We start from the raw sequence: 27,673 nt of genomic DNA, 5'->3' as shown, positions 1-27,673 counted from the left end.
GCCCAATGGTGCAATATGCTGAGCATCTTCAACATCCATTTACTTCAATAAGAGTTAAACGTGAATAGGTTTAAATAAAAAATACTGTTTTTTTATGGATTTTTTTTCACTGGGTGAATCTGATGGGCCAGCTTTTGCAATCCATTACAGGTTGATGGAAGGTTACACTGGCCTGTTACTGACTGCAAAATGGGTTTGAGTCATACAACAAAAACACATGGTTTAAAAACTAGTTTGATCCTTAAAAACCAGTGAGATCTGTAGTGTGCTGTGTGAACATGAAACAAAATGCAGTTGTCATATTTTGGTCATTTGGGGCTGAGGGTGGGGATCTGGCGAGGGGAAGGCTCTTGAGCCTTCTTGTGGGCCCCAGAGGAAGGGAGACATAGGGAGGGAGGAGCCATTTTCCAGGTTACCCCCCAAAAAATTAAAGCAGCCCCTCCATAATATTCATGCTTCTCCCATCCCCACACTAATTCATGCTACCCTCCTACACACTGAATGCAGGGTCCACTTTCTCCCTTTCTATTAAGGCAAGACTCCTCCAAAATGAATGCCTGTTGGATTCCTCTCTATCTTGGGGTGGGGGTGGCAGCTGCTGTTGCAGGGGCCAATCTGATCCCAAGCTGCTTCTGCTCTTGTTATAGGCCTATCTGTTCCTCTCTCCCCTGTCTGCAAAGGATCATGAAAGAGAAGGGGAGCTACTCAGAAGCTAAGAGAAAATTTTGGATAGGGTAAGGGGGAGAAAGGGGAGGACTTGACAATTCACAAAGGGGGAAAAGGAGATTAGGGACCAGAAAGAGCTCAGCTGCCTGGGCCCAGCTCTGCTCCCACCTCCCTTCTCCTTCTTCCTCTGAATTATGCATGGGCCCTGCAGAATGGCTCCCTCCTCTTCCCTTCCCTATCTACTGTTGGCTTATGCCAGCTCTTTAGACCCCCTCTTTTTTCCTAAGAGAGGAGGGACAGAGAAAAGCACGGGGCACAGAGCTATAACAGGAGGAGTCTCCTTCTCCTGCTACCTACAAGCCAGCAGCACCTTGTTCTCTGGACGTACGCTGCTTGAGAAATTGGGATGGGAGGACCGGGACTGGACTGAACTGATTGGAATGTCACATAACCCAACATCTGAGACCCCTAATGATGTTGGTTTTACTTTTTGCTCTACTGGGGCAATTACAGATACTGATTCAACTTCTTTTGTTTACAGTTTGTCTCTATCAGTTTCACTTGCTGGTTCTCCTGAATTAGCAGAGCATTGCAAATGTTTGGGTTTCAAATGCTGCAAGAGATGTTTCCACTGAAAACTTAAAGTTCATGGAAATTATTCTATTGCAGCTTGTCTTTGCAAAGATTTTGGGTCTTTTTACAAAACAAATTATGAGCCTAAAGCTGTCTGACAGTGCCCCTTTGAAGATTTCTGACACGGACAGGTGATTGCTGAGGACTGCAGATGACAGAAGGGGAGGGCGAAGAGGAAAATTCAGTTGGAAAGTTTAAAGGCTCAATTCTTTGGGCTCAGGTAAACTTTTTTACTAAACACTAAGTAAATTCTGTGGCCACACACAAGGTTCACAAACATAGGAAGCAGTTTACATACTCATCATTCAAGCAATCTATGAGAGCACTTAAAATTTCTTTGGTGTATACAGTAAAAAGCATTCATCAAAAGAGAAGCAAGAAAGAGTTAGAGAAGCTCAACTAACCACTGAAGGATACTTAGACTCAAGGACCTGGCACTTTCACCATCTTTCTTTTGTAAAACAGAATGTGATCTCACACTGGGAAGGACAGAGAAATGGCTCAATTACATAATACCAGACCATGCTAAGGAAGGAGGGGAGACAGTGCAAATACTTTAGTTTTCAGTGTTAGCTTTGTACCAGATACAGCGCATCACATCTTATATAAAATAATATTGTACGCACTCTACTCATTCTTCTATTTTCTAGTGTTTAGTGTGTCATGTGTACATTACTCTCCACTTGTTCCTCATGAGGTGAAGTAAAACTGGAATTTGCAGCTTTCTTTTTCCTCTTTATTCTCATTATGGGTCACCTTCATAGCTAGGTATGTAGTTCCCTCCTGCTGTGCTTCTGCTCCTCCACAATGAAGCTTTCTCTACCAACAAGTCCAATTCTGGAACAAAACCATTCTCCTCTATGGCATACTACAAGGTTCAGTTCTCATCCCACGGCTTTTTTTCTATATATCTTCTGCCTCTTGGCCCTTTTATCTCTACTTTCAATTGTATGTAAACCCTCCTGTGCCTGGGCTTAGTCAATTTGTGATTTCTGTCTAAAATTATTTTAGTTAAGTATCTCAGAAGAACCAGGGCTTTGGAGCTGTGCTCCGGCTCTGCTCCAGCTCCAGGCAAAAACCTGCAGCTCCACTGCTCTGCGCTCCAGCTCCGGGCTCCGCTGAGAAGAGCTGCCCTTCTCTTGAGAGATAAGGCAGGGAGGTAATATCTTTTATTGGACCAACTTCTGTTGGTGAGAGAGACAAGCTTTATTACACAGAAGCCATAGATATTATAACAATCTATACTCCACTAACACACCCTCCCCTGCCCAGATGCTTCCCTCCCTTCCGTTCCTCCCTATGACTGGAGGGGTGTTAATGGACCATATGACCCTGAAAGGTCCCTTGAAATAGGTGTTAAATATTCATGCTAAACAATGTGTTCTATCTTGTATTTAGTTGTGACACTTCCAGACCTGAAGAAGAGCTCTGTGTAAGTTTGAAAGCTTATCATACCATAAACTGGAAACTCCTATTACTCAAGTTTCTCCTACCTCACATCCCAAATAGTAAGTCACATTCCTAATCACACCAGGTACCTTGACTGTCTGGCAATATGAGAAGCCACTTAAATGAAATAATTATGTTTGCTCTACAGCTTTAATTATGCAGCCCACTCAGATGAAAGTCTAACAGATTGATTTCTGTTCTTGCCAATGGGGTTTTTTTTTGAATCAGTGACCATAAAAGTTCACTTTTAGCAACATAATATTGCCTAGCTAAAAATGAAGGCGTTATATTTCCTTTCTTCACAATCTCTTCATTAATCTGGAACAGGTCTCATAACCCCCTGTGACCTTTTCAACAGTATCTTTGGGGAGCACAAAATGCAGAAAGATACCAGAAAGATTACTTAAGCTGTTTTCCTTCCTTCCTTCCTTCCTTCCATCCATCTATCTAAATACTGCTGCATAATCAGTGCAAGTGAACATATGGTTAGCTGCTATAAAGAGCCCCAAACCTAAAGGCAGATTTATGACTAACATTTTCTGATATTAGTTCCTTCAGGTGTGATGAAACAGTTTAAATTTCAGGTTGTTTTACCATCTATGTAACTTGAGAGAAGACCGAAGCTGAAATTCCTACCTTCTTGATCAGGGCACACTGGAAAAAAATATAGTAAATTTAATCATCCATATCGCCAGGAGGATTTTATTTTATTTTTTTTTATTGCTCATCTAATCTCTTGAGCCTTGCACTAAATTGATGTCATGATTTTAATGGAATGAAATCAAAGAGAAATGCCATGTCTTAATTTAAAGTTCCCTGATCCTTTGATGCTAGAAGTCTGGATTTTTCACACACAAATTAAGCTGCTGTAATAGACGTGCCACTGCCTCAGGAACCAAAAAACATGCCAGAATGATTTCTCTCTCACCTCAGCTTTGCGGATATTCTCTCTGGCATCATCTATTTTCTGTTCCAGTTCTGCTCGGCTTTGTTCAGACACCACAGGTCCATGGCATTCTAACTCCTCAAGTGCCTATCAAAAATAAGAGGAAGATGCCATATATTTGGTACATTCATGTGCACTGTCTATAAGATAGTATTTGTGACAATTCACGGAACTAATCATATTCAGATGCCAGGGTGATGAGTAGTGTTACACTGCAGGATAAAAACTCTGCAGACTGATGCAACCCCATTTAAAAAGTTCAATCTTTTATGGGTAAAATTATATCATAGGAAAACTATTCTGAAAATGCCCCAAAATCCTAGTAAAGCATCATGATGTTACAACTATGATCTAACATTCAAGTGACACTTCACACTCTTGTTCTCATGATGATCTTTACACTTGAAGACAATCCCATCAAAACCCACATACTTTACAGTGCTCGTTGAAGGAGGGAGTTGAGAGATGATGAGTGGTAAGACAAGGTAGGATGGGTGATTTATTTTGTATTAGTATGGCTTGACTGGTTGGAGCAACTTGCATTCTGGATTTGTATGTCTGCAAGAGCACAAAGTGCTTTTGTGTTAGAGGATTAAAAGAGAGCTGGAGAAAATAAAACAACAACAATAATAATCCTCAAAGTAAATTAACAAAATAACTCCCTGATTCTGGAAAGCACTTAAATATTTGCTTAACTTTAAGCATGTGTTTAAATCCCCCTGACTTCAGCATATGCTTAAGTGCTAGTGTGAATAGAAGTGCTTTCTTGAACTGAAGCCCCAGTGAGAAAAATAATCACAAAAATTGTCAAGATAATGCTGCTGGTAGTCCCACTAAGACATGATATGAGGTGCCCATCCCTCCTGTGCACTTCAACATTAAATTCAAGTTATTAGAATCCGTGTAATAGATCTTAATTTAGCATCTCTTCAGCTTGTTTGTATTTTTCTCATGTCACCTGATGCATTTATTTATTTTCAACCTACCCGCTGATTATGGATGATGTTTTTATGCTCACGTGCCACACGGGTGGCCCATTTCCGGGCTTCCTTGTTTAGGCTGTGCTCCTCCGTTGTCCCGGTTTCAGATTCCAGTTGTCGACTCTGGAACACAAATCAGAAAGTGAGTAGTGTACTAAGGATTTTGGGGCTGTCTCCATGTATAATACTGTTACTTAGCAACCTGGCAACTTTATTTAATTCATAATTATCAGGTTCTTGTAAATTCCTTGCCTGGGTCCTTGTTTGTATGAATTAAGACAACAAAGAGGGAAAAGCGCTGTTTTTCATAAGCTTTGTCATGATACCGTGTTGTGGAAAACTGACTATAAAAGCAAATCGCAGTTCAAAAGAATTTACAATTTACTATTTTGACGACGTCATCTTTACCAGGGAGACAATGCCAGACAGTTTCTTTTTATTTTTTTAAATGAAAGACATTCTTGAAGTAGAACACTGAAGCATTATTCACCACGGCACAATATCATGGAGCTGAAAAAGAATAAATGCCCCCAAAGTAAACTGCTATCCTTAGTTTCCCAGATAAATATGCATTTTAGGCAGTATTTAAAAATAGGCATTTCATATGATGCGATGGATCATTTAGGCTTTGTTCAAAAAACGGCATTTAAAAAATTATATATTTAAAAAAAATACAAATTGGAAAATCAAATTACAATTTCATATGGATTTTAAAGAGTTAACAAAATATGGTACACACATTTATCTGGGACCAAAAAGTTATCTATCCACCAGTAGTTCACATGCCAAGTTTAAGACTAAGGATTCTATATCAGAGATATTTGTTGGTGATACTGTGCTACCATTATGTCCACTCATACTTGCTCCAGTAATTGAGAAAGTAAATCTCTCCCCTCCGCTGTCAGATAAAGTGAAATTAGAAGTCAAGAATCTGAAAGTTTCCCAGTTTTGTACTGAATCGATACTGTTCAATCTGAATATAGGAGACAAGTTGTTCCATATTTACCTATCATGTCTGTCTCCCATTTTTTAAATTTTTTGCATTACGGTCATAGCAGATTATCCAATGCATTTATGTATAAATCAATATTTAGGACAAAAAGGACTAAGTTTTACCACCTACTCAGTCCCCATCTTTTCCAGAAAGCATATCTTGTGATATTCCTTAATTATTTATCCAGTTCTGGACAAATTTTGCTCTTGGTATACTGAATAGTGATAACCCTATAGAGATCATTCCTTTCTGATCTAATCACAATACTCCCTCCTCCCTCCAAAAATAGGAATTAGAGATGGAAGAAATATGCTTAGGTCATCTTGTTCACCCCATTGCCAGTGCAGAACTGTCCCTTACAGCACACTCTCTAGTGCTTTCTTGTATGACTATGTCTCAGTCCAATGGATCTCACTACCAGTCTAATATTTTTGTTTAATTTCAATTCATAACTCATTCAATGCCTAGTACCACAGGAAAACATTCTTTCTTCATTAGCGTAACCTTGTACACCATTTAGTTTTGTACACTCTTAGACACAGACTAGACGAAGATAGCTGTTGCCTCAAGGGCCACCTGAAAGTAAAGTAGTGCTTTTTAATCAAGAGATTTCAATAAAAAAAGAAGAGTATGTGGTACACAAGAAGGGAGGAGTTTCAGACTTAAGAGGCACCTTCGAACTAGATACAAAAACAAGTGTGAAGAAGCTAGCAAACGACTGCTTTGAGGAGGGCAGACTGGGATGAGAGGGGGATTAGGAAAAAAATCAGAGCACAAAGACAAGGAATGAGTTGATCAGTTCTTTTAGGGAATATATGAAAAGTTTGAAATTGATGCAGAGTTTGACATGAGTGTGTGGATTTAATAGGACGAGTCTCAGGATTTGTGTGGCAAGAAAGGAAGAAGATTTTAGTAGCAACACTGAGGTGAAAAAGGAGAAAGATTTTTCACCTTTAGATTATACGGCCTTCAAGGGAAAGATCCTCTAAGTGATTTGCACTGACATTCATACAATGTCATGTACACTGTGATACAATACAATTATTACTAGTAATTTTAAGAGAGGTAAATGTAATGCGTCACTCCGGGATGTGTCCCTAGTAGTGGGGATTGACCTTGGACCTCTGGATCTAAAAGCACGAGCCATCCACAATCAGTAGTTCTCTTACCTCAAAGCCAGAGGCAAAATCGAACCTTTATATGGTTCAGCCACTAGAAGGGGACAGAGAACCACACTGTTAAAGAGCAATAAGAGCAACAGGATTTGGAGAACCAAGCTTTGGAGGACATGAAGGATGAGGAGGGAGATGATTTACGTAAGACTGAGCTTGAAAGCCTGTGTGGCAGAAGGATAGAGCTGTCTACAACAAGAAAAGAGAGGAAAAGTACGCTGGATTTTTTTTTCCAAGTTCAGTATCGTTCAGTTGCCTTCTGCATGTATTTTTAATTTCTGTAGGTACCTCTGAATGATTTCTCTCAGTGTTTACAATACATCTCAATATGCCCCTTGATGATGTCCTTATCACCTATTGCAAACAGATTATTGCATAGGTCATCTACTCCAGGTGCTTACAAAGCATAATACAAGTGACACACCACTTCATTTTTCCCATGCTTTTTTAATTAAACCTTTCTTGTTATAATTTTCCTTCCACAGCTCAGAGTTCACAGCCAGTATGGTATCATCAAGAACCTTGTCTGACTTTGCCTTCCTTGTTACTCATAGAAATTATCTCTGTAACAAATTACCAATGTTCCCACCAATTGGCTCCCTATAGTCCTGGTTCTCTTGCATATTTAGTTTAGATAAAATATATCTTCTCCATTTCAGTTGTTTGATAACATTTTGCATTACCTTAAGTGTGTTTTTATTTTTTATTACAGTATTTGAATAGAAAATATAAAAGCAAACGTAGATGCTGCCCTCTGAGTATGGACTGCTAGTGGATTGTGATGGTTATACCAGTTGGTTATTTGTTACACAGTATTGTTTCCAAAGAGCCCTCATCCTGACTTGAAGAACTGAAGAATACCAACATCAAAATAGTTAATTAAAAATAGAGCTTTATTTTAAAAAAATCATGCAGGTCACATTTCTAACCATCTTAACTGGATCAGTACCTTCCATCCTGAAATTAGAGGGAATATTTATATACTCAACATTTATATAATTCTTTTATTATTAAATATTTATACCGCAGCATCACCCAGACACCTCAATCAAGTGCTGCATGAACAAATACAAAGACACATTGCTTCCTGAGAAGAGCTCACTAAGAAACTTTACAATCTCATTTACACTGTCAAAAACATTTACAAACATTAACTTTCAAATCCGGTTTACCAGATAAGTCTTCAACTTAGATCCCAATCCTGTAAACACTTAAGCATGTGCTCTATTGTAGCGGTTCTCAATCAGGTGTACATGTACCCCTGGGGGTACACAGAGGTCTTCCTGGGGGTACATCAACTCATCTATTTGCCTAGTTTTACAACAAGCTACATAAATAGCACTAGCAAAGTTAGTACAAACTAAAATTTCATACAGACAATATGAGAAAGTCAGCAATCTTTCAGTAATAGTGTGGCTGTGACACTTTTGTACTTTTATGTCTGATTTTGTAAGCAAATAGTTTATAAGTGAGGTGAAACTTGGGGGTATGCAAGACAAATCTAACTCCTGAAAGGGGCACAGTAGTCTGGAAAGGTTGAGAATCACTGCTCTGTTGTATCAAACAATCTACTTGTCTTCACTTTCAAGACCCTTCATGACCTATTCCCACCCTACCTATCTTTCATACAGTATCGAAAGTCTGACTCCTGCATCTGATGGTGGCAGACTATATTAGTCTCTATCCCTCGCTCAATACATTCACTAACAAGCACCTTCATGCCTTCTCTCATGTTGCCCTTCACACGTGAGAGGAGACAACCATAAAAAGCTAACTCATTATTCTCCTTCAAATCCCTCCTTAAAACTCTCCTTTGCCACAAAGCCTACAAAAAACACACTTGACAACAGTCAGGCTACCGGTGTGCGGGGGTTACTGCCTATCATGCTGACCAATATTGTCTCAATGTTTTCTGTACTCCCATTGGTTTGTCTATATCAATCGGTTTTCTTTTGTCTTGTATTTAGGTTGGAAGCTCTTTGGGGGCAGGGACTGTTTTTGTTCTGTGTTTGTACAGTGCGTAGCACAATGCGGTCCTAGGCCATGACAGGGGCTCCTAGGCATCGTGATAATACAAATAACATTTAATAAAAGGCGCTTAATTTTAAACATGGGAGCAATCCCACTGATTTCCAATTACTTCACCGGGACCACTCACATGCGCCAAGTGAGTAGGATTGGGGTCTTCATTTGTTGCAAAGTATCTGACTTGATTTAACATCTTTCAAAAAGAGGAAAAACTAAACTGCTTCTGCTGGCAGGAGAGCAAAGAAAGGGCCCAACAAGCTGAGCTAAATATAGATGAACTTTCTGCTTTAGTCTCTCAGCTTGGAGCACAGTGAAAGCAGTGTCAAGTGCTAAAACTCAGTCTTTTAAAGCAAGCAAACAAAATACCTGGTCACCTAAAGAACATGAAGTCACTGACTGGCTGCAGAGACTACCAATTATATGCTGGCTCTCAAAAAAATTACTGTATTTAGTTTGTAGTTATGTCTCCCAACTTTTGTCCAAAAGGCTATTACAGGTGCAGGATTTGTCTTACAGAGGCAAGTATGCAGCTTGTATATACTCATACATGCAATTATGCTGGATACAGACTGCACACTCGTAGTTTTGGCAGTAAGAAATGTTGACTCCCTTGAACCTAATAAAAGCTCAAAGTGTTTTTCTAGCATATAACAAAAAATAACTGTTTGACAAAGAATAGAAAGAAGTAAACATATACTACATGCAAACCACTAACACAAAACACACCTAAAAAATCTCAGCCAGTACTTTTTAAAAGTTCAAAATATGATGCTACCATGCCAATGTCACATTGCAAGACCTACCTTATGATCAAACCCTTTTCTGGGATATGCATGACTTAAGTTTCATATAGCTGACATCTAAACACTAGTAATCAAGAAAAGCATCAGACAAATTTGGTGCCTATTTTGTTATTATATAGAACAACTGCTTTAATTTTAGTTATTAAGAGTCAGCGGGGACTGCCCTGGCACTTCAGAAAGATGGCTTTTTTTAAAAATTGTGAACAGGAGCGGCACCAGCCTCTTCCCAGTGGGAGAGCTAAGATGGGCCAGACAGAAAATTGGGGGGGCTGTGCCCCCCTCCTTGCCACAAGGCCTGGCCCTCCTCCGTGGCAAGATGGGAGGCTGCAAGCCAGGGCTAGGCAGTGTGAGGCGCTGGCTGCTCACAGCCGATAAGCATTGCCAGGGTGGGGGCACCTGGCTCTTGGGCCGGCTGAGCCCTCAGGGAGTAGATACTATGGAGGGTGGGGCCCAGGAACCCGGGCCAGAGTAGGTCAGTACAGGCTGCTGTGGGAAGCCCCAGACCTTCCACCTGCTGTGGGTGGCATGGCCCCAGTAGGTGGGGATATGGGCTGGGGGCTGTTCTCGGGCCCCCGACCCTCCACCTGGGCTTACTTCTCTGGAGCTGAGTGCCCAGCCAGCAGCCGCCGCTCTCTCAGCTCTGCCTTCAGAGCTGGGTGGTTGGAGATCAGCCCCAGACCCCCGCCGCCCCATCCACCCCCTCCTCTCATTCCTGACAGCCCCCTGGGACCCCTGCCCCATCCAACCCCCAATCCCACCCCCACCCCCTGACCACCACCCCGAACTCCCCTGCCCTCTATCCAACCCCGCTCCATGCCCCCTTCCCGCGCTGCCTGAAGCACTGGTGGCTGGCAGTGCCACAGCCGCGCTACCTGGCTGGAGCCGGGCCACACCACCGCCACCACGCAGCTCAGAGCACCGGGTCAGGCCGGGCTCTGCAGCTGCACTGCCCCAGGAGCTCACACCCCCGCTGCCCAGAGCATTGCACCAGCGGAGCAAGCAAGCTGAGGCTGCGGGGGAGGGAGGACAGCGGGGGAGGGGCGGGGGCTAGCCTCTTGGGCCAGGAGCTCGGGGGCCGGGCAGCACGGTCCCGCAGACTGTAGTTTGCCCACCTCTGTGCTACAGAGTGACTGAGGCAAATTTTGGGGTGGCTATAACACTTGGAAACCCCCAGCACTGCCCCAATTGTGAACAAGACATAGTTTTTTTTAACATTAAACAATTCCAAGGACATTCTTTAACCTAAACTCCCTATTTTTTACTTTAATGTTAATAATTTATTACCTTATTGTTCAAAGCCTTTTTGGTTCACCTTGTTAATAAATAAAGAGCATGTGTCTGTTTCAAAAACTGCTTTCACCTAATTTTTTCTATCACCTCACTACTGCTAATCTTGGAACTCCCAGCTAAAATAAGAAGCAAGGTTATACTGGCAAGTGAGAGGGTAAAAAAGGGCATATTTGGGCATATTTCCTAAAGTCCGTATGGACAGTTAGCACACGGTGTCTGTATGGAGGGCCCATATGGTGAGGGCCGTGGGTTTTTTTGTTTTTGTTTTTTTTAATTACACACATTTTGAGGCACCTTATGTCCAGCAGTGTGATGCTTCTTACCTTCCCTAGTTCAATTCTTTCTTCTGACAAGGAAAAGAAGCATGGGTGAAAAATGCAATGAAACAAGATGATCCCAGTAACATCAGAGGATCAGCTTGAGTTCTCTGTATATACCAATTACCATTATGGTGTGTGAAAGGCCAGGGAACACCCCATCAAACATAAGGCAACACAAAGTTGTCAATTAAAAATAAAGGACCCATTTTCATCCCATAGAGGCTGGTTCTAGGATGTATGCATGGAGAAAGGGGTTCCAGGCTTTCCAGTGTCATCTGGGCCTCTTGACAATCTTGGGAAAATAATAATCCATCATAATTTGTTGGCTAAAGGTAAATTCTCTACACTAAAATATTTTACTGTTGGCAAATAAAGCTTCATTTAATTTGTCCATTGAGATTAGGCATAACAGAAATAGTCTTTATTTGAATCAGTTTTCATATGAAAGAAGTAATTGTAAAGATATTCTGTACTGTTGAAATTAACAATTCATTGAGTAAGTTCCTTTAGGGAGTTGGATATTTATTTATTGTGCATTTGGATTGCAATGTGGTATCCATACTTTGGGATCACAGCTTCACTTCAGATAACTACTAGAGCAGTGAATTTTCTCTTTAATACACTAAAACACACACAGGGGTTGTCAAAGTAGCTGAGGCCAGGCATTTTAGGATGGAGTTATGGACAAGCTATAGCTTTGCCTCCCTATGCCTCCATGTTGTTTTTAGGAAAAGAAAGGGTGGAATCTCAAATTGCTTTGTTTTTGTAAAGCATGTTAGAAATACACCGCTACCTCAATATAACGCCACCCGATATAACACGAATTTGGATATAACGCGGTAAAGCAATGCTCCAGAGGGGCGGGGCTGCACACTCCAGTGGATCAAAGCAAGTTCAATATAACACAGTTTCACCTATAACACAGTAAGATTTTTTGGCTCCTAAGGACAGCGTTATATCGAGGTAGAGGTGTAGTTCTCAAATACTGTCTAGAATTTTAATTTCTGGAACTCCTAATTTCTCTGCCATCATGGATAGCACTGTAAGATGTTGGTGATCAATAGCACTACTAGACCTCACTGGTGATTTAAGCTCCTCTCTTTATTGTTGCTTATTTACCGACTTAAGTCACTTCATTAGTTTAGATGACTGGGTTTGAAATACTTCTGCACTCTAATTTTTGGTATTGAATTTTGAATCTGATTTATTTTTCATTGTTTATTTAAAAAATATTCATATCCGCTCACTCAAATTCATTTGAAGGAACTACAAGAAAATTTAATTTTCTGGTACAGTATAGAGTGAAATTTGTCCAGAGACTCACAATTCCTCACTTTGTGCAGACAGCCAACTATCATAGCAGCTGCATTTCCCTCTAGCTATTCCCATATACAACACATTGTCTTATAAACAGAAATACAGAAGAATGGCTGTTTATCAAGTATCCACAGTGAAGAGGGGATCTTCTGAATCAGCCAATTACAGAACCAGTTTCTCCTCCCTTGGTTTTCACACCCCAACTGCTAGAACAGGGCCTCATCCTCCCTGATTGAACTAAAACCTCATATCTTGCTTGCTGCTTGCTTGCTGCATATGCCCTGCCCCCCCGAAATTTCACCACCTTGCAAAGAAGTGGGTATTCACCCACGAAAGCTCATGCTGCAAAACGTCTGTTAGTCTATAAGGTGCCACAGGATTCTTTGTTGCTTTTACAGATCCAGACTAACACGGCTACCCCTCTGATACTTGAATCAGTCTTGGCACAGATACTGACTCTACGGTCATCTATTCTGGTAGTGACTTAAAACATCAGTAGACAGAAGATCTGTGTAACTGGTCTCTTTGTTTTTAAATTACTTCAACAATTGACACTTGTTTTTAACCAGTTGTTCAGAATCAGACATGGACAAAGTTTACCGAATGCTGCTATCAGCATGGTCTCTAGATTCCACAAAAATTTATGTAGTTAGACATTTTAATTTCCCCATATGCATAGTAAGGCAGGAACCATGTTAAAACTCAGCCACAGCTCACAGAGCCGTTGACTGAGTTTGTAATTCTCCATAATTTTCTTCACAACTGACCTTTTAATAAACTTCAAATATGATTACCTAGTGATGAGCTCCCAAAATCCTAAGAACCGGTTCCCTACTGGGTCCTCGGCGGCACTTTGGCGGCGGGGTCTTCACTCGCTCTAGGTTTTCGGCGGCATTTCGGCAGTGGGTCCTTCACCCGGAACAAGTGAAGGACCCGCTGCCAAAGTGGTGCCGAAGATCCGGTAGGGAACTGCGTGGTGAGTACAAGCCCCATGTGCCTGTCTCTCTCCCCACGACCCATCCTACCCCAACCCACGTCCTGCCCCCGACTGCCCCCCCTCAGAACGCACAACCCATCAACCCCCCGCCTCCTTGTCCCCTGACCACCCCCCTCCTGACACTCCCCACTCTAACTGCCCCCCCGGACCTCACCCCCTACCCAACAAGCCCTGCTCCCTGTCCCCTGGCTGCTCCAACCCCATCCACCACCACCCCAACAGACCCCCGGAACTCCCATGCCTATCCAACGCCCCCCCTCCCCCGTTCCCAGTCCCCTGACCACCCCCACAGAACCTTTGCCCCATCCAACCCCCGCCACTCCCTATCCCCGGGACTCCCTGCCCCTTATCCAACCTCCCCGGCCCCTTACCATGCCGCTTACCCCTGCCTCCCCCCTCTCCCGGAGCCTTAGCGTGCTGCGTCCAGGAGCGGCCATGGACAGTGCTGCAGCGGCGTGGCTCCAGCGGGACCTGAGCTCCCGCCGCTCGGCCTGAAGCTCACAGCCCCACCCCCTTACCATGTGGGGGAGTTGGATAAGGGGCAGGAAGTCCCGGGGATGGGGGGGGGTTTGGTTGGGGCAGAGGTTCTGGGGGGCGGTCAAGGGATGGGGAGTGGGGTGGGGGTTGGGTAGGGGGGAAGGTGGAGGCGGTGCCAGGGGAGGGGGAGCCTCAGAGATTCTCGTGGGGGCCCCTGTGGGGCCCGGGGCAAATTGCCTCACTTGCTCTCCCGCCCCCTCTGGGCAGCCCTGCCAACTCCTCCTCCCAGCCCCAGCCCGGCCCCCTTATCATGCCTCTCAAAGCGGCAGGAGCTGTAGAGCTGCGCTGGCGGCTCAGCATGCAGCGGCTCTGCGAGGAGGGGGGGAAGTGGGGGAGGGGCTGGGGGAGCCTCCCCAGCTGGGAGCTCAGGCGGGATGGACAGGATGGTCCCGCGGGCCGGATGTGGCCCGCGGACCGGAGTTTGTCCACCCGCCCGCCCTTTTAGCAACCGGTTCTACACCGGTTTCTAAATTTAACAACCGGTTCTTGCGAACCAGCTCCAGCTCACCACTGTAATTACCATATCACAAGCCCCAGACTGTAAACCTGTCCCTTGGGAGGGTCACTCAAACAAAAGAACCTTCAGTGACATCAGCCACACACAGGATATGTCAAATTACATGGATAATTTTACAGCTTTACAAAGTCCCCATTTAGGAAAGACACCAGCATTTATTTACCAACACCTATTGAACTGAATGGTTGTATTTCTTCTCAGCAGCAATTCATAATACCTGAAGCAGTAACATTTAACCATATCAACATTGGCTTAATTTCCAGTAAAGCTACAGCTAAAAAATTATCTAATTATTTTGTACCATTTTAAAATGTATGTCGTTTTTTAATACTTTTTCAGGTAGGAAATTAGAGCCTGATTTTGCAGACTGTGCAGAAGTAGTCTAATTGGACTTGGAGCTACTCATGTAAGCAAGGACTGCACATCACTGGGTCCTCCTTACTTCTTCACTGACTCACTAAGGAGCCTTAAGTGTAAGTTTAATTTCATTTACACCCACTTTAAGGCCCTTTCATATTGCCAGAGCGATGTAAAGAGGACCTTAGTGGAAATGAGAATCAGGCCCATATATTTTTATAAAGAGAAAATGTTTCTAGTCTGACTCGGAACAAATGTGGACAAACTCACCTGCACGTTCAAGAAAATAGTGAAATTATTATCTCTGCTCCCAAATACAACTTAGGACATCAGGTCTTAAAAGTTATAATCTTCAGCATGGTCCTTAAGGAATTAAACTGCGGAACACCCACTAATGTTACTGGACGTTCAAAGTTTACTTCCTGCACCGCACCCATGCTGAAAATGTACTAACATCAAAAGGTACATTTAAGTGTGTCTTATAAATTAAATACTTTTTCAAAAAATTAAACTTGGTTAAGTTAGTAACTGTTAATGCCAATTAGCACTAGTTTAACCTGGCTGAGAGAAAGACAACAATCCTAATACTGTAACAGGAGACAACTGTAATTACAAAGGCAGTGAGTAGAAAAACAGGAAGGAGAATTGCTTCAAAAATTTAGTGTCAGCTCTTTGTTGCCATTATTCTCATTTTTTTTGGAGATGCTTTTCATTATTTGTTGCAGTTTCTCACACGATAACATGTAGTTCAAGGAAGGGGATCCTTTTCCAATCAGGAAGTATAAAAAAAGCTGGCTAATTTTCTTTAATATTTTGCCATGCTCTTAAAGATATGCTTATCTAAGTATTGTGGGGATGGACAATATGTATTCTGTACAATGAACTTTGTTGACTTCTGATTAGAAGTTCATTTTGTCCTCTAAACAGACATCCTGATGATTAAACTCCCCATTATGTTAGCTAGAACGCTCTTCATCTATACACTACACAGGTTAACTGAATTCCTTTTCTTCTGGAGGAAAAAAGTGTCCCCCAAAATGCATTTATTTTTTCTACTCATTCTTGAAAGGCCTTGTGTGTCTGTAAATTTCCCTCTTGAAAGTAGCAAAAACTAGAGCTGGTTAAGATTTATTTTTTTGGTCAGAAAATATCAATTAATCAAAACTGAAATTTCTCCTTTAGAAAAAAGTTTTGATATTGTTGAAATATCCCATTTCAACATTTTTGAAACAAACAAGTTCTGTTTTTTGGGTCAAAACAACTGTTTAGAAATTTAAGTTAATTTATAGAAAAATGTAAAAAAGTCAAAATCAAAATGAAATGTCTTGAAATTATCAAAACAAACATTTCAAAAAACCTAATTAGAATTTTTTTTTCCAGAATTTTGGTTCACAGAAATGTTGAAGATGTTGACTTTCTGCCCTGATTCAGGATGGCAAAATTTTCTGAAGTACTGAAAATTCTCATGAGTCAGGAAAACAGTTTTCCACCTATCTCTGCTAAGAACCTCTCATGGCAACTAACCGTCAATGACCGTCTGTTGAGAGAGAGAATTATCAGCTCCCTCCTTTCAGAGGCTGAAGGCACTGGCTTTGCTGCACTCTTAGCTCCTGAGAGCTTTGGACAACTCAGCGACTGTATGACAATCCTTTATATTCCATGGTACTGGGGAGCTCAACAGTCAAGCCAGGCATTCATATTTAAAACCAGAAAATACCATAATTCATCTGATAGCAGCTCCTAAAAACCCCAAACAGGGACCAGAGCTCTGCTGTGTCAGGAACTTATTCTGCAAGGAAGCTCAAAACTGTCCTTTGGAAAAATAGTATTTTAGCTAAGAATGGCAGATCACTCTACAGTATATTTTCTTAACCTTTTAGAATTAAAAATAATCATGCCTATACCATTAAAACTAAAAAGCAACAAACCCATTGTATCTCAGAAAATCTTCCACACAAAATGGCAGGAAATAAGTGGCATAAATGCACAATAATTATAAATCCTTCAGTCTTAATTATAATTTGACTTACTAGAAAATGTACCACTTCTGACCGAAATTCAGAAGCAAAAATCTTGAGTGAAAACGTAAAATGTAAAAAGATTGTCCCCACTTTCACACAGTTCTAGTCACCACTCTTGACCCAATTAAGTGAGAAGTATTTGACTGTAAAGACATGAAGCTTTTTATGATTTTCTTGGGGATATAGAGAATTTCAGAAACAGCTAAAATTCCAGGAAAAGGCCGTGCAAGGGGGAAAAAAAAAAAAAAGAGTAATCCTGAACTTGTGTATGGTCAGGCAAGTGAGAGATAAACTGTCTTTAAATACTGAGGCATGATGTTTTACATCCTTGGCTCTGAACGCTCTGGCACTGCTTTCTAGAAAGTTCTTGAAGCTCAGAGAATCAGAGATGCATATTTGACAAGGCGGAACACACAGTGACCACCTCAAAGAAGAATCTTATTTGTAATGGGGACTTTATGAAACTAAACTAAGGTTCTATTTCAGATGCGGGTAGTTCTCTAGGAAAAAAAGGGAGAATTTATGTGGTTGGGGGGGGAGGGGGCTGGTTATCAGCACGCTAGTGGCTCCCTTGTATGTTATGAATCTCAGTCTAATTTTACGTTGACAGAGAGAGAGAGAGAGAGAGAGAGAGAGAGATACACCCTGATATCACACATGAAAGCACGGAACTGATATGTATCTACTTAAAAAAATATTGTTGAAGACCCCTTGTCTTGTATGTATTACAAATATCTTCAGTTATATTAAAAGATGAAATACTGAGATAAGATTCTCTATGCATGTCAGAGGAGTGACAATTACACACTTCACTATACATCCTCAAGTTGTGACATTTTAATTACAAATGATGTGCAAAAGCACAAGATACTTCAGAATGCAAGAAGCTATAAGTGAGAAACTGATCCATACAATTAACATAACATGAAACAAGAAAATGGTAATTTAACTATTAGTTCTCAAAATGGAGCAAGTGAGTTATGTCCTTATATATTATGCATTCAGTTGCTACTTATGCATGACAGTGAATTTAGCACTCACATTAGCATGCATACCAGTAATACCACAAATGCCAAACACTGATGACAAATACTACCATATACCTCTGCTATAGTCATTCTCATAGCACTGACAGGTGAAGGCTCAATATCCACCAGCTGAACTGCATTAAAACTCTGAATGACAAAGATTGCACAAGAACAAAAACACAGAGCACACAATTAGAATTACAATGCACACACAAGTGAGGAAATTCAGCACACAGTACTATGAACAACATAGCACTTTATGTATACAATTTGCTCTATGGAGAAGTTAGGCAAAAATTAAAATTGCTTATCGTTTGTTAAGATGGAAAGCCAAAAGATAACATTTTAATTTCAAGGGTGATTTTGTTATAGTGGTTAGTGTTTATTTCTGGCAAAGTTACTCATACAGTCCATAACATATCCATTAATACAATTTCTGGATTTAAACATTCAATGTGAGAGCCAGGCCTTTCTTCCCCCAAGCAGGATTTACCAAGTCTGAACCAAGGAATTAAAAAGTTGTATAAGGTTCTCTCTTTTTAAACTTAGTTCAAAATAGTACTTATACCTAACTCTAGGAGAATGAAAAATCAACATAGACAATTTCTATTTTTAAAAAACCCTTCTGGAACTTATCCATTATACTGTGATTTACTCAATTATAATTTCACTAGTGATTTTTCTGAAAAGTGGAATATGTCAAAAGACTGCATGTATTTAGAAACCATTTTGGAATACAGTGTCAACTATATCCTATTTATTTAAACCAAAAAGTGTATATTTTTCTCGAGTAAACTGAAAGGAATAGGACATTTGATTTGGCAAATCATTAAATTGTCTATTTGTAACCCTACCTTTATGGACGTTTGGAGAACCTCACCAGAATATAATAGAGTTTAATAGGTTTAACAAAAACTGTTAGCTCAGAACAGAAATCCAGGATGTTAGTCATGCAAGCAGGAGGCAAAAATAGTGCAGTTCTTTTGCAGGTGACAATACTGGCATCTGTTTGGAGCTTTATTGTAATTACACACCTATTGTAAGCAGAGTTGGTGAAATCAGGTCAGTGACCTCTACCTATTCGAAGGAATACCAGCTGTGTTAGTGAACACTGAAAGATTAGCAAACAAGGCTAGTTTCTTACAGTTTACCCCCAAAAAACCTTGTTAAGAACAGAACTGGAATAACTGAATCACAGAATTTAAGAATGCCCTTACGGTGTCACTGTCACTAGGCTGGAACTGGAAGGGTTGTGGTCTGTGAAATACAGAGTTCTCCTGTAAAAACAGTTGAAGATTGTAATCCCGCACCACCTGAAATGAGAACAAATTCCAATTTAGAGTTTATTTTGTAGAATTGGGGCATATTATATTTAGTGCTGCAAGGATAAAATTAACACACTGTACTTCAAATAGGGCCCAATTCTGCAGCTGCTCCATGCATGGAACTCCCATTGGTTTCAATAGGAATTCTGTCCAGAGACAAGTGGCAGAGTCAGGCCCTAAGGCAATGACCCTATAAATGATTGTTCACAAGGGCTCTGTGGGGTGCTATCCAGTGCAGAACTGAGTTCTAAATAATTATCTAACCTTGTTTTTAGATAAGTACCAGAGATTATCCAATGGAAAATACCAGTGCAAAAGGAAAAGTGGAGAACAAAGCAAAGAGACAAATATATAACATTTCAGTTACACAAACACTTGACCACTTATGGACAATTCTCCAAATACAATTTGTATTTTAACAAATTGAAATGTTGTCATATTTTTCCATAAACAGTCAGACTTTGATTAACCATAGGATCCCTAGAAACTACTTGATAAAACATTTGAAAAATGAAGCTTTAGTTGAGTTCTTATAACTGAATATATATTACAGATGGAAAAATTGTCAGATAAAATGTGCATATCTTTTATACCGAGGTTAATAGTGTGCCAATTAAAAACTGCTTTAGCTACAGTTAAAAACATACCACTAACCTGTAATTTCCAAATACATTAAACAAAGTATTTACACATCACAGTCAGTGTGCATTCACACAATTACTTAGCAATTTGATTTAAAAAAATGTAACTTGCTGAACAGAGATTTTAGTACTTTAACTGTTGGAAATAATGTTTAACACATTTATGTGTAACTATATGGCCAAATATACATTACTAAGGTTGACAATTTAAATGCAGATTTCTATCTGGGGATTCAAAATATGTTTACACAGCTAATATTCATTTGGCTACACTGTGGAAGACAGAGGATTTTGGATGATAGTTTTTGCTGCTAAGTAGGATGTATTCCATAATATATTAAAATACAGAAATTTATGTTGCTGAAAGGTTGAGTGGTTAAAAAATGAACTAAGTCAAGAAAGGTAAGTAAAAGTATTCCTCATTAGCAGTAACTCACTCACATTTGATAATAAGGTACACATTTACTGCACCTGTGTACCTACTAATCCCAAATACACCCTATGTAAAGTGCAGATTCAATTTGTGACACCCACATTTCCTGAGAAAAGTGTTTAATAAGTTTTTGCATTTGATTTTCCTGGTTTTTAAACATGAGATTAAGCCACTAAAATGTATTTATTTCACTTTGTACTGTTGAAAATATAGGGATCTTTGCACTGACAGCAAACTCTAATGTGTCCAGACAGGGAAATACAGAAAAATTAAAAGTACTATTATACTACAATGTATTCACAATGCTCCAAAGTCCCATAAAAAAAGTATTTCACCTCTAAATTTAGAGGAAATTTCATACTACATGTATTGAAAATTATTTTTATATTTCTTATAACTCAAATATTTCAATTTCTTTTCCAGATTAGTCTGAGCCTCCTCCTTAAAGAGAATTTACTTATCTATACGTTTTCCATTTCTGTAGTTTTTGAATGACCCTCCCCCCCCTTATAAAAAAGTTTCTATAATTTGTCATGCTTGGATAACTAAACCAACCAAACAGAAATTGCTTAAACTAAAATATTCACTTTTAGTTTGACACCAAAGAAATATTTTTTTCAAAAATGTATTAGCAGCAAAACAAAGGATAATAGGAAGGGAAACCCATGTTGTTCCTTGGTTAGATCATTCTATACTAGAAGGCTATAGTACAACATTAAGATATGGCCTAGTGAATGCTTCTGCTTTCTGAACCATCTTTTTTTAAAATTTTTGATTTTGGGGTGATTATATTCTCAATCCCAAAGTTACATGAAAGAGAAAACATTAATGAAATTTCCTTATTTAAAAAAGGAAAGAAAAGAATTAAAGTGACATGAGTTCTCAACCCAATCTTCCCTCTACCCCTTCTCCTGTGGCCAAACCGTTTCCCAATGGAAGTCGTCTTCTAGCTCCAGAAACCTTCCCCAATCCTCATTTCCTACTGGAACCAAGTGCACTAGTACATGTCAGTGCGCATATTTGAATATGAGACTAAGACACACGTACATACACGTGTATATTTTAACATCTGAATGTGTGATCAGATTACATAATTAAATGCATTCGGTTTAACCTGAACACATTAAAATATATGTACATTCTAGCTTTCTCGGTCCTGAAAGGAGCCATGAGTTTTGGTTAGGGCTTCTATAGCTGAGAGGTGTTGGTAGCTGGTAGTTTTGAAACTGGAGGATAAATAATTTGCAGTTTTGGGAGGGGGGCTGGGTATTTGTCACTGAGGTGAGGTCATTTCCATGTCATATTGTGATTACACAATCAGACTAACGGTATTTATCATTAGCTTGCACATTTAAATATAACATACTAGGTATACTGAATTCAGAGATTCAAAGGGCAATGGATCCTTTAAAACACAGACTTTGCAGAAGATGGCAGGAGACCCAGCCAAAAGGCTGCCAAGGCCTACTGGCTCCTTCTGATACATTCTTAAGGTGGTGAGGGATGGGGAGGCAGAGTACTAACCTTTCACTCTCACCTTTCAGATGGTATCAGAAAGAGCCAAGTCCGGCATGTGATGGAGTACCCTAAAGGGATTAATGGAGGCCAGATGGGCCAATTACCAATCAAACAGCAAATGAGGGAGATATAGGCTGGGTGAAGAGCCTTGATTAGAGGGAAGCTCACCTGAGCAGAAATGAGCTGGGGTAGTATAAACCCAGGAAGCTGGCAGCAGCAAGGGCTGCTGGGAGGAAGTTGGTGGTCACCCTCTGTTTAATAGAGAGGGAAGGAGGGAACTCAGGGAAGAGTAGGACCCAGAAAGAGGGCAGAGTGGCATTCCCTGAAGAGATCATGGTGGAGAAGAGAGCCTGTGGAATGCAGGGTAGGAAGCAGCAAGGTCGGGGACTGAACAGCGGAAGTGCCACTGACAGGACAGTGAAGTGGAAGACTGCCTGGGTAACTGTGGGAGTGACAGAGACTTTGAAGAACTAAACCCCAGAAGGGGGGGAATGCTGAGTGACCTGGCTGGAGGGTCGAGTCACAAAGAGGACGCTGCAATTCTTGGAGTGAGAGAGGGGCTGCAGGCTGACAGGGAGATGGTGTGCAATCGCAGGAAGGGCTGTCAGCCTTGCAGCGCTAATCCCTAGAATAATCAGGAGGAGGCACCATCCCTGTGATGAGCGAAGCACCCCGTGACAGGCAGAAAATCTCCCAGTCACCTCATTCAGATTTAATGCACTCTACATTTGCACTTGTTCTGAATTGATCACCTAGTAAATGCACATTTAAAAAAAAAAAAAAAGCAGCAGCTGACAAATGTGTATGAAGGATTAAGGGGAAAGTGAGGACAACTGGTCCATCTTTACACCATTCTTGATAGATGCTTGGAGACTGACCATACCACACATACTGAGCATACTATTTCAAACATTGTAACTATTTAAAACCAACATTTTTTTTATTTTAGCAAAGCATTCCTTACTGAGGACATCATAAATGCTACATTGGAAATTTTGCGACAAAGCTGCTTTTCAAGTTAATTCAATGTAGAAAACAGCTTGTACTCTACACTAGTATAACTCAAAAGTGGATCACTTTTTCCAAAGAAAAAATTCACCTCAACAAGACCATACATGTGAGTGTTCCTCTCAAAAGGATCATTATTTAGTTACGAATGACAGAAGACGACTATATAGCTATATTATTATTACTGTCCTGTTACAGTAGACTGTATGTCCAGCAAATAAACACATCTGGGGCATTAAGTACAGTGTGTCTGGCAATTTTTCTGAAAATAAAAAGACTGCCTTAAGCAGCACATTTTAAGGATTCAGCAGCAACATTTCAAAATTAACCTGTATTTTTAAATTCAGAAATTAACTGGATTCCTCACTAATGCAAATACTTCAGATGCAATAAATTACAATTCAATATATTATTTTCTCTGGTCCACCTCTTAAAAACCAAATGGTTAGAATGTGTTAGCTTAACCTGACCGTATGAAATTCTAGTTACATAATGAACAGTTACTGGTGTGTATTATAAAACTAACACTGCAATCTGGGTTGCTGTACCTTCTCAGTAGAACTAGATCTCAGAAATTCAGCAGTTCAGAAACAACTAATGGGATTTTACCAAAGTGTTCCAAAGAAAATGAACCTTTAAAATGAAAATTTGGAAAATTTAAGTCCAAAAAGTAAAACACTTGTGTAAGAACAGGCAGTTAAAAAGCAAGTTGAATTACAGGTTAAGCAGGTCTCTCCAAATTAGCATGAGTAAAACCTCCATACCACAACACATCACAGCATCGTGAACTATGTATAAGCTCCATTCTATAGAAAAACATTTTAGCAGGAAAGGTATAATTAATAAATTTTAGAAAACCTCTACAAATGACAAAGTATCGTTTCCATGTGTATGTTTTAGGTCTGGTGTTTAGAAAATTACCAAGAAGGAAGCATGAAAGGTTAGGAATCTCTTTTTCATTGTACCGAGACTTGATGGTCACAAGGTATGGAATCCTAAAGTTTCCACTGCTTCAGGAACTGAATTTCAGTTTTAGGTGGAGGAGGAATGAAACTTTTAGCTGACTTTGCTTTTTATTTTAAAAAATGGCAGCTGTTTAAAGCAGCTCAAAGGTATAGAATGTTAGTAGTAGGTCCAGCAAAGATGGATTAGTGGGCAAAGGGCAGGTGAGGCAGTCAAAGTACACAATAAATGTACTTGTTGTCTTGACTACCTAACAGGTGATGGCAGGTTACTTTTATTTATTTTGATGTATAGAAATGCTAAAAATGGTGCACTTTCATATGCTTTAGGTCAGGAGTCCTCAAACGGGGGGTTGGGACCCCACAGGGGGTCATAAGGTTCTTACATGGGGGGTCATGAGCTGTCAGCCTCCACCCCAAACTCTGCTTTGCCTCCAGAATTTATAATGTGTTAAATATATAAAAAAACATTTAATTGATGGGAGTGGGGGGCACACTCAGAGGCTTGCTATGTGAAAGGGGTCACCAGTAAAAAGTTTGAGAATCACTGCTCTAGGTGCTCTTGAAATATTTAAAAAATACATCCCATTGCTTTTGGTTAAATGCCCTCAGCTCTGGAATTCACCTTCTCTCAACTTTGTTCTGTTTGAGTCCTGCCAGGACGCCTGTAAACATGCTGAAGGGCAGAGAAGAGAGGATGGGGAGATAATATACTTCAGTGAGTTTGGAGGTATTTTTACTGTCATTCTGACCTGCTGAGTTTTTATAGCAGTAGAATTTTAATAGCTCATATAGGCCTTTAGTATTGGATAGGTTCTTGTCTAAATGTAAAGAACAAATTTATCACATAGCTGTGCATTTTCACACCAGCACATACACACACAACAAGCAGTAATGTAATACAATCTTTCTGTTTAAGGATAAAGAAAAGGAAAACAGAAAAGAATGAGTTAACGCCAACATAACGAACTAGCTAACAGCTGTAAAAGTTATTTTCAGACATGACTGCTGTGGTAACTTTTTTGTTGCTTCTCCAGGTGTTGTGGTAGCTTGGAGAGGCTGAAAACAGAACTACTTATTCCAGATACAAAGCAGAAAATTGTTACTGTACAAAAAAGACGGTTACTCACCGTAGTAACTGTTGTTCTTCGAGATGTGTTGCTCCTATCCATTCCAGTTAGGTGTGCGCGCCGCGCGTGCACGGCTCTTCGGAAGACTTTTACCCTAGCAACACTCGGTGGGTCGGCTGGGCGCCCCCTGGAGTGGCGCCGCCATAGCGCAGGATATATACCCCTGCCGACCCATCCGCTCCTCAGTTCCTTCTTGCCGGCTACTCCGACAGTGGGGAAGGAGGGCGGGTCTGGAATGGATAGGAGCAACACATCTCGAAGAACAACAGTTACTACGGTGAGTAACCGTCTTTTCTTCTTCGAGTGATTGCTCCTATGCATTCCAGTTAGGTGATTCCCAAGCCTTATGTAGGCGGTGGGGTCGGAGTTAGATGCTGCAGAATGCAAACTTCTGTGCCAAAGACTGCATCATCTCTGGACACTTGGGCCAATGAGGCAAAGGTGTGTACTAGCTGCACGACACATCCCCTGAAAGGGTATGTGGGCCAAGAAGGCAGCAGGGAAGCCTGAGCCCTGGTGGAATGTGCAGTAAGGTGGCTCCATGGAACATGGGCTAAACACAGGAGGCGCAGATGCACCAGTCATCGAAGATGAAATCCTCTAGGAGGAGACAGGTAGGTCCCTCGTCCGGTATGCCAGTACGATGAAGATTCGGGCGTTACGCAGGGCTTTGTCCGCTCGATATAGATTGCGGGCGCCCTACGGACGTCTAGGGAGGGCAATTGTTGCTCTCCTTGCGAGTGTGGCCGGAAAGAAGACCGGAAGGAAGCTATCCTGGATGATATGAGAGGCTGACACCACCTTTAGGGAGGAAGGCCGGACACGGTCACAACTGCACTTGTCCTTGAGAGACACAGTATACCGTGGGTCCATCGCGAGCGCCTGAAGCTCGGAGACTCGTCTGGCCGATGGAAAGGCTACAAAGAAGACTGTCTTCCAGGACAGGTATGCCAGCGAGCACGTCGTCAGTGTCCCGAATGGGCAATCATAAAACTGGCGAGAACCAGGGTGAAGACCCAGGTTGTGGCGGGGCCAACCGGGGTATAACGCTCCAAGTCCTTGAGGAATCTAGAAACCACAAGGCGTAAGAATACGGAGCGGCCACTCCCCGCTGGGTGGAAGGGAGAGATGGCTGCCAAGAGTGCCCTTAATGAGGGCCGCGCCATGTGCTGCTGTTTGAGACCAGAGGTAGTCCAAGACGGACTGGATCGGGACCTCGGCGGGAGAAACATTGTGCGTTTCGTAGCAGCAGGAGAAACGCTTCCACGCTGCCAGATACGTTAACCGAGTGGAGGATCTCCTATCACCCAGGAGAAACCTGCAGAGCCGAGGCAGAACAATGTAATTCGGATCGGTTTAGCCACACAGCAGCCCTGCTGTGAGGTGCAGGGATTACCAGTCTGGGTGGTGAAGCTTGCTGCGATCCCGCGAAATGGGGTCTGGGCCAAGAGGTAGGGAAATAGGGTTGGCTACCGACAGGGGTAGCGACCTGGTGTACCAGTGCTGCCTGGGATACGCTGGAGCGATCATGATCAGGTGCGCTCTGCCCCTGCGGAGTTTTAGCAGGGCCCTGCAAGCCAGCGGGAACGGTGGAAATTGGACAGCCGATGGCTCATCCACGGCATCAGAAACCTCTCCAAGACTGAGCCCGGGGAGAGGTCTTGGAATGAGGAGGACTTCTCTCTGTTTTCGCTCTCGCGGGAGCGAAGAGGGCTATGCGGGGAAAGACCCACTTCCGAAAAACGGACTGGATACCGTCCGGAGGGAATGACCACTTGTGAGACTGGAAGGATCTGCTGAGGCGATCCGCCAGCTGAAAAGCCTGGCATACAAGGCAGACTGCCCCAGCTCTCGGACACTGATGCACAAGGCCAGCCCTTGGGCCGACCAAAGGCCGTGAGTGCGAAGCTGACCCAGGTGAGCACGCAGCCGAGAGATGGGGTGTCTGTCATGAGGGACCCCGAGGGGTGAATGGAACAGCATCCCTGGATACACCAGGGAGGGCACTGACTCTCGGTCGAGGGAGCCTAGGATGCTCAGGGGGAACGAGACGACCAGGGTGGTATCTCTGCCCGGGTGGTACACCAAGGTGAGCCACGATTGGAGTGGACAGAGGCGAAGCCTGGCATGTTTGGAAACAAACGCGCAGACAGCCATGTGACTCAGGAAACCTAGGCCTGGGCGAACCAAAGTTGTCGGGAAGGTTCGTAGACCTTGTACAATTGTTACCACCGCATGAAACCAAGGCTGAGGTAAGCAGGCTCTGGTGAGATTGGAGTCCAGGGTGGCTCCAATGAATTCTATTCCCTGTGTGGGAACCAGAGTGGAATTTACCATTGATGATCAGGCCTAGACACCGGAAAAGGCGGTTACTCACCGTAGTAACTGGTGTTCTTCGAGATGTGTTGCTCCTATCCATTCCATGTAGGTGTGCGCGCCGCGCGTACACGGTATCTCGGAACTTTTTACCCTAGCAACTCCGGCGGGCCGGCTGGGCGCCCCCTGGAGTGGCGCCGCTATGGCGCGTGTTATATACCCCAGCCGGCCCGTCCGCTCCTCAGTTCCTTCTTGCCGGCTACTCCGACAGTGGGGAAGGAGGGC

The 27,673-nt window shown here is 41.9% G+C and overlaps 1 protein-coding gene across 5 annotated transcripts in view; it reads right to left on the bottom strand.

The window, feature by feature from the left end:
• Nucleotides 1–27,673, bottom strand: part of FCHSD2 (FCH and double SH3 domains 2) — a 252,994-nt gene that overhangs the window by 37,975 nt on the left and 187,346 nt on the right. For 3 of the 5 annotated variants that reach the window (XM_039546283.1, XM_039546268.1, XM_039546258.1), the window contains exons 10-13: nt 19,273–19,368; nt 18,131–18,202; nt 4,681–4,797; nt 3,677–3,781 (exon numbers count right to left, since the gene is read on the bottom strand). In XM_039546283.1, the coding sequence (XP_039402217.1) occupies nt 3,677–3,781; nt 4,681–4,797; nt 18,131–18,202; nt 19,273–19,368 (390 nt within the window). The remainder of the gene's footprint in view (nt 1–3,676; nt 3,782–4,680; nt 4,798–18,130; nt 18,203–19,272; nt 19,369–27,673) is intronic. The other 2 variants (XM_039546293.1, XM_039546272.1) reach the window with 1 other exon arrangement.

Source organism: Mauremys reevesii, linkage group 1, assembly GCF_016161935.1.
Source record: "Mauremys reevesii isolate NIE-2019 linkage group 1, ASM1616193v1, whole genome shotgun sequence".
In the NCBI taxonomy this organism is placed as follows: domain Eukaryota; kingdom Metazoa; phylum Chordata; order Testudines; family Geoemydidae; genus Mauremys; species Mauremys reevesii.
This window is presented reverse-complemented; position numbering and strand designations above follow the sequence as displayed.